At 50.0% G+C, this 7,682-nt stretch overlaps 1 protein-coding gene across 1 annotated transcript; it reads right to left on the reverse strand.

Annotated features, from left to right (window-relative positions):
• Window positions 1-373: 373 nt before the first annotated feature.
• Window positions 374-6,840, reverse strand: C2H11orf87 (chromosome 2 C11orf87 homolog). The gene is made up of 2 exons (XM_040584537.1): window positions 6,719-6,840; window positions 374-6,330 (listed from the first exon to the last, which is right to left on the reverse strand). The coding sequence occupies exon 2, from the start codon at window positions 6,180-6,182 to the stop codon at window positions 5,706-5,708; it is 477 nt and encodes a 158-aa protein (XP_040440471.1). The 5' UTR covers window positions 6,183-6,330; window positions 6,719-6,840; the 3' UTR covers window positions 374-5,705.
• Between the last annotated feature and the right edge of the window lie 842 nt (window positions 6,841-7,682).

Genomic DNA, 7,682 nt, shown 5'->3' on the forward strand with positions numbered 1-7,682 from the left:
ACAGTACTCATAATCCCCTAGGATACTTTATTTTTACATCACAAGATGTTTGAAAAGTTTTAATCTGTACTTTGTCATTGGCTGTGTAGCGAGCAAAGCTAAAACCATAAAAGAAAAGAAAACTACCTGTTATATGTGACTTCTTTCAGAAGATATTAGGTTAAAATTTTGTTTGATTAGAGGGAGTCTGGAAAACAGAGGACAAGGTATTACTGTGAAATCAACAAAACCTGCTTGCTTCAAATTCTTTGTCCTCTTCAGAAAAGTAAAATAATGAATGAATTACATTGCTCCATTTCAAGGAAGAAAACAACAAAGAAAAGCCAACTGGAACACCGGATTATATAAATAAAGGCAATTTTTACTGACAGTGTTCTGATCCAAATATTTATTTATTTCCTTACTCATACAAAATTGATGCTTGTGAAGGTATTGGGTTAAAAGGGTTGGAAAATGAATTCTTCTAGTTATCCACAGAGAACATATAGTACCAATGAAGCAATGAACACTTTCTTGATTTGAATAAGAAATATATTACATATGATTTACAGAAATGAGATCTAATGTCACGTAGAAAATGGTGGTTTAGAGCAACAGTATCAGGAAGGAGATTGATACTTGTTTCTGCTGTGGCTGGGATGGGTCACCCTTCACCTTGGTCCCTCCAGGGGATGAGGAGGCTTCACTTCCACAACTCCAAATGGGAAAACTGACTATAACCACTGCCAGGCATTTCACCTGTTTGCTTGTCAGACAGTCACCTCTCTCCTCAAGGTTCAAACACCATCCAGTTCTTGCAAGTCCGTGACACGTTTTTTACACTATGGCACTGGCTGGATTCAAAGCAGAAACCTACACGTAAAAGACTAAAACCAGAAGGAGGCTCTGTTCTACTAGAAATTTATTTAGCAATCATCAGATGGAAAACTTGGCTTCAGAGGAAAAAAAAAAAAAAAAGAATTAGATACCAGAAAGAGATGAGAAAGTCAGTCCTGGATAAAAGTAGTTCTAATTTCTAACATAATCAAAAGCGTTATTAAAGGTTTGTATATGAGTCATGCCAACTTCTATATAGATGAGAAATGTAATGAAATGGTATCTAAGTCATTATAAATTCTATTTACATGAAAGAAGAAAAAGAATGTTTCCTACTTAATTTTTCACGTTTCCCTTCGTATCTTGCATACTTATTAAAATGTAGGGTTTGAAGTACCCATAGAAAAAATACAAACATGCAGAGAGAATAACCACTAGGAAAAAAAAAAAAATCAACCAAATCCTACAACTGGATTTAAAATAATTCAGTCCTGTCTAAAGAGTCAAATCATGTTCTTTTTCCTCCCTACATAAAAGCTTCACTCATATTCATAACAATAGAAGAAAAGCACAGTTGCTTCGTAACACTGGACATAGCTTTCCAGAAACAAGATAGCTACTCAGAAATGCTATGGAAAACATTAATCACAGAGTAACTTGCTATTTACATTAAAGATGGTAGCCTTTAAAATTAACTAAAAATAAAAGCAAAAAAACCAAACTAAGTTTTCAGTCATAGGACAGTTTTGTCCATGTTGTGGGGTCCCTGTTCTTTTCCTTTTTGTCCAGCATTTCTTTCAAAATATATCTCTATATATACAGATATATGTCTGAGATAGATGTATCAAAAGCTAAAACATGTCTGGATGGACAGCCTGCAAATTGCATCTGAGACCACATTTGCAGTAGACAAACCCCCACAGAAAAAAATGCTGGAATGACACATTTTAATGAAATGACATTCCCTGTCCATGATCCGCATAGGATCCATGTAGAAACCTAAATGCCTCAGTCCATAGAAGCAGAGCTGACAGTAGCAGCACAGGTTCCCCCGTGCTGCCAAGCTGAAGCATCCCAGCCCTCACGGGATGCAGTGGCTTCCATCCCCATGGACGCTGTCTGGATGGGTGCAGAGCAGGGCCAGTGGTGGTGATGTAGAGAGCTGTCACCCTCTGTGTGGACTACAGACAGGATCCAAGTCTCTTGGCAGTCAGTGGAAGCCACTCGTGTTGATGCCAGCAGGACCTGGAGGAAGCCATGGGGCAGCAGCAGGCTCCAAGGACGGGAGCACAGGACGAGGCATTGCCGACTCTCTGATCCAGCCCCAGCACTGCCACCACGTCACCCGGCAGGCTCTCAGTTCTCACTTAGAATCTACAAAACAAGTCACTGCTGTCACGCTTCTTCCACAGAAGAACGGCTGGACCATGCAGGAACTGTTGAGCATCACAGCACTTCTTGTTCTTACACATGCGGGATGCCAGTGGGCAACCGGCTCCAACTCAGAACCAGGAAAATCCAGCCAGAGGACACGTCCCTTAGCAGAGGAAAGACTGTCTGGGCTTTCAGCAGCCAGCACTCAGCTGCTCAGTCTCCATCATAACTTGCCAAACCAGTGCAAATTCACAGGAAAAAGAATGTCCGCATCAAGGGGTTATAAATCCTTCCTTACATAAGAGAATGGTACAAGCGTTTACCCGGCAGCTCTATCAAATATCGTAGAAAAGGTTACACAAAAATATTTAAATATGTGGATACAGATACATAGATATTACACTTGCATAAAATATGTATATTCAAAACCCTTTGGGCAATTTCACAGTTAGCTGAAAATGTATGCTTTAGAAATATGAACAATTTCCTACACTTTTCTAGTTTAAATAGGAGGGGGGAGGGGAAAGAAGCATCAGCCTTATTAATACTGAATGCTAAGTGCAGAAGTTTAGCTGTAGCTGTAGGGTTTTGAAGCAATTGATTTGACAGACCCTCCAAGCATAAACTCTGTTTTAAAAATCCACATCTATTCCCTAGATTGCTTATTGTTTCATGAAAATGAAAACCTACGTGTCCTGCTTGTATCAGCTAGATCTCCTGAGACTGTTCAATTAAACCTCATAAGCTTGCAATACTTCAAGATCGGATTGTGCATTGGGAATACGCATGAACCTTATTGCAGTATTTCTGTGTGATAATAGGAATTTATAACTTTTCATATCTTGTACAACTTAACTTTAGAAATAAAAATATCTTAAATGACACCACAAGAAGCTCACAGTTCTGAGAAAATTAAAGTCAGTATGAAATTTTACTTATAGACGAAAATTTACACAGATTTACATAAATACAGAGATTAAAATATTAAATCAAAGCTAATTAACAGAGGATAGAGTTTTACATGATAGCATATTTTAATCCTAGTTACATTTTTGCAACTACTTTTAGTGTCATGAGACTGTATAAATAATATATATACCTGTATATCCATAATATATATAAAGATATATATATGTATCTCCATCTTTTTTTTTTTTTTCTCTTCAAAAATAGGGCAATTTTATAACTGCAATGAGATGTGACAAGCAGTACACTTCTGGGGAATTATTGCATGCCTTGAGTGCATAAGGCAGAAGAGAGAGTATCTGACTTCAGACACTAAAGAAGTAGAATCATCAACCAGAAATGCACTGGAGTGATTTGGAACATCTTATTGCTTTTATAAAACTTGAAATTATACGCTGTTTTTTTGTGGGTTGTTGTTGGGTTTTTTTTAAAGGCACAAAATAAAGGGAAAAGTAATATCTCTCTGTTTAGTGGAGATCAACGATCAGGAAGCTCCATTACTGTTCACTGAACACTCTTCATTCTCCTAAATCTATTCCCTGTGGTGCAATACTGTGCTGCAGTTGCATAAGGAGGTTAAACACAAAAGTTCATGCATCCTTTATCAGGGGGAACAAAACAAAGCCAATTTCCTTGCCCAGAAACAACGAAGTAGCCATTAGCATCTGATCCTACTGGCTGGTGGTGAGACTCAGCCATCGGACTCAGCCATCGCTCCCGTCAAACTGCAATGTGCAAAACACCACTCTGTCACAGGTACTCTTGCCACACTAACCTCAGCTGGTAGAGCAGCTCCATAAGCTGGATGATACAGTATTTGCCTAAAACGCTGGAGGCACAGATCCAAACTCAACAGCAATTTCCCATCAGGACAGGCAAGACTGGAAAGGGATAAAACTGGGAAACAGAAACACTGCCGTGAAACCACTGCATTGTGGGGCTATTACACGATTATGGAGTACTTCTGCCACCCTTTTCCCCCCATTTTAAATTGGTTAATGGCATTCACTCCCGGCTTAGGGCCCCTGACCTCCTGATGTGCGAGCCTAGGATTTTTCTAGCCTAACAGCCACCCTGGGAGGCAGAATACAACAGAGCGAATAAGCGGATACACAATATTAAAAACTGTGGACTATACTATCTCCTCAGATCACTTTGAATGCCTGTATAGAGGGGAGGAAAAAAAAAAGCAGCAGCAGAAGAAATCCATCGGGATCACTTTTTCTTTGCTGTATTTCTTAGATGTTAATACGCACAGTAGAGGGCTGCCTCGGCTATGATACCACACAAGATGTTTCAAAGTTTGGATATGGCACTCTGTTAAGGCACCTTCAAGTAATGGTCATTGATTTGATCACTTTTCTGTACCCGACGCTGCTTCCTCCAGCACACACAGCACCAGGCAGCCACTCACACCTGCCATCCTCAGACAAAAAAACTCACGGTCCTTGCTAGGGAGACACTACACCAGCCACTTTTGAAATAAGTATTTGCCAGGGTTTAGGAGTGGACATTTTGCACAACTGCGTGGTTTGTTCCCCAAGAGGGGAAAGGGGAGAAAATTGAGTGTCCCTAACTGTCTTCTAGATTAGGAGGGTTAAAAATATGTATCAGCCTAAAAAAGTATAAGCCAGCTCTGTACTGCTGCAGGATTCCTTGCTGGGAGGCGAAGCTGTAAATGCAGGCATTCAGTGCGGGGTGCCTGGTGCAGAACTGGATTGTTTCAGGACCAACAGGAGGTACAAGGACAACCTCCCCTGGGAGAGGATGGGCAAGTTACTGCACATCACCTCACCCTGCCACAAAACGGTACTGGGTTTGGGTCTCAGGCTTCACGGCATGGGGATGGGGGGTGGGGCATTTGAAGAGATGAAGGGAGCTGAGGGGAGAGGAAAGCTCGGGCATTGCTCTGTGCAGACAGCTGGCTGCATCCCCCCAGTGGGAGGCTCAGTGCTGCAGCTGGGGGGCATGGGGCCATGGGGCCAGGAGGGCACCTGCAGTTAAGCCCGAACGAGGGTGGCCATTTCTACACAAAACAATATCCAGTTCCTGGGAAGGAGCGAGACGGGTGGGACAGGGGCATCGGTTCTAGCACAAAAGGAGAGATCAGGGTGGACTGTCGCCCTGCTCCAAGGGGACAGGGGGTCCTAAGGCACCCGCCAGACCTGCCTCTCCCCCCACGCCACTCACTCAAGCCCCAACCCACGCCATGCAATGGTGACACAAGGAGCAGCAGGAATCCCGAGAGAGTGGGTTGTCCTGGTCCCTGGAGTAATGATGTCCAGGGAAAAGGGACTCCCCACCCCTGACCCTCTCCTTCAGGTGGATGACTTGATATTTGGAGCTGCGAGCAGCTCCTTCTCCAGTAAAAAGACGCATCCTTTCCTCACACAGTCAATGAGAAACGCAATGTGATCTGTCATGCGCTTGGATCATGGGCTTGTTCGTTCGTTTGAATTAGCAATGTTTTCTTCTTCTTCAGGACTAGATTAATCACTCGGGTATTTACAAACACCAACCAGTGCCTTCGTGAGGTCTCCCCCAAACCATCAAGACAAAATCACCGTCTGCAGGAGCCCCGCACCAGCTGTGTCCAAACAAGCCCGTGCTGGCTGACAGCTCGGGGCTGCAGGGGGAGAGGGGCGCTGGATCTCCAAGTCCTGGGGGGGTCTTCCCAGCCGGCTGTCTCTTCCTTGGGGTGCCTCTCCCTGCACCCCCGTCCCAGGGTGCTGGCTGCTGCTATTGCTGCTGCGGGTGCAGTGGTCCCGTTCATACTCCTCCTGAGCCTTTTGCATTTTCCGCTTCTTCATCTTCCTCTTGTGGATGTGGAAGGTGGTGAGGGAGAGGAGAATCAGGCAGAAGATGAGGGTGACCAGGACAATTAAAACCAGCGTGGATGAGAAGGACTGGAAGAGTTGACCCACTTGCGTGATGCAGGTGCTGCTGGCGTTTAAAGTGGCGGATGTCCTGTTCAGGAGACAAGGTGGCAGGGACAGCCTCAACTCCTTGGAGAGCTTGGCACTCATTGAGGAGGCTTCGGAAGATGAGGATCTTCCTCCCCTCTCCGAAGACGCCTAAATTTCAGTCGGCGCCGGGCTGCTGGCGGGCGCTCGCTGGAAATGCCCGGGATGCTGCCGGCTCAGCCCCACGCTCGCTCTAAAGTGACAGAGCAGTCTGCAAAGGGAGCCGGACACATCAGCGCTCCGAGGCACCCACCCTGCGCTGCGCCCCCCGCCCCAAAACACGGCGCCGCCGGCTGCGGCAGCCGCCTCCCTGCGCCCCGCCACGGCAGCGCCCCGAGCGGCCCCGGCTCCCCGCCGGGGGGCGGCTGAGCGGCGGCGGGACCGGGACGGCGGCGGGGCGCCGCCACACCGGCTTCGCGCGTTGCTCGGCATCCCGGGCAGCGCCGCCCGGCCGCTCAGCCCAACTAGTTGCCGCGGGAAGGGAGGGACGGAGGGAGCGGCGGCGCGGCTGCCAGAGCCTCGCACCGCGGCGGGAGTAGGCTGCCGAAGCCGGGCGGGGACGCGCCCCGCCGTGCCGGTGCCCGCCCCGGAGCCCTTACCTGCGCCGGCGGAGGCAGCGAGGGAGCGCCCAGGCGCCGCGGGCGCTGGGGGCTGCGGCAGCGCGGAGTGAGCGCGCAGAGCGGAGCCGCCGCCGCTTCGGGGAGCGCCGCCCGCAGCCTATAGCCGCCCCGGCCGGTGACGTCAGGCGGCGCGGCCGGGCCCGCTCGCCGCCGCCCCGCACGGCCCCCGGCGGCGGAGGGGGCGGAGGGGGCGGCCCCCGCCCAGGCCCCGCAGGCACCGGTGCCCCCCGCGTTGCCGCCAGCGCCGCCGGCTCCGCGCGTCGCCCCCGGCCCCCGAGCGGCCCCGCCGCTCCCCGCCCCTGCCCTGCCCGCCTCGCCCCCCGCGCTCCTCCAGCCCCGGCCGCCGGGACCGGCCCGTGCCCCCTGCCCCTAAAACGCCCCGCGCCCCCGGCCGCCCCCAGCCGGCGCAGCCAGCCCCTTCCCCCGCATCCCCATCCTCGCCGACACGCCGTGGCCGGCGTGCCCACACCGAGTCACCCGCAGCCACCCCCGGCGCCCTCACCTCCCGGCTGCGCGCGCCCCCATCGCGGACCCGCGACTCGGTACCACGCCCCGAGCACCCCGTACCCCCCCGGCACCGACATACACACGGCACCAACACCCCTCATGGCACCGACACCCCTCAACGGCACCGACACCCTCATGGCACCGACACCCCCACGGCAACGACACCCTCATGGCACCAACACTCCTCACGGCACTAACATCCCCACTGCACCAACACTCCCCCCCAACACCAACACCCCTTGCAGCACCAACACCTCCACAGCACCAACACCCCTCATGGCACCAATACCCCCCTCGGCACGAAAGCCCCTCATGGCACCAACACCCCACTGGCACCAACACCGCCGCAGCACCAACGCCCCACGGCCACCCGAGCGCCCCTCTGCCCGCAGCCAGCGCGCCAGCCCTGCCCCGTGAGGCTGGCGTGAATCCGTGG

The sequence above is a fragment of the Falco naumanni genome, chromosome 2 (assembly GCF_017639655.2).
Source record: "Falco naumanni isolate bFalNau1 chromosome 2, bFalNau1.pat, whole genome shotgun sequence".
Taxonomy (NCBI): domain Eukaryota; kingdom Metazoa; phylum Chordata; class Aves; order Falconiformes; family Falconidae; genus Falco; species Falco naumanni.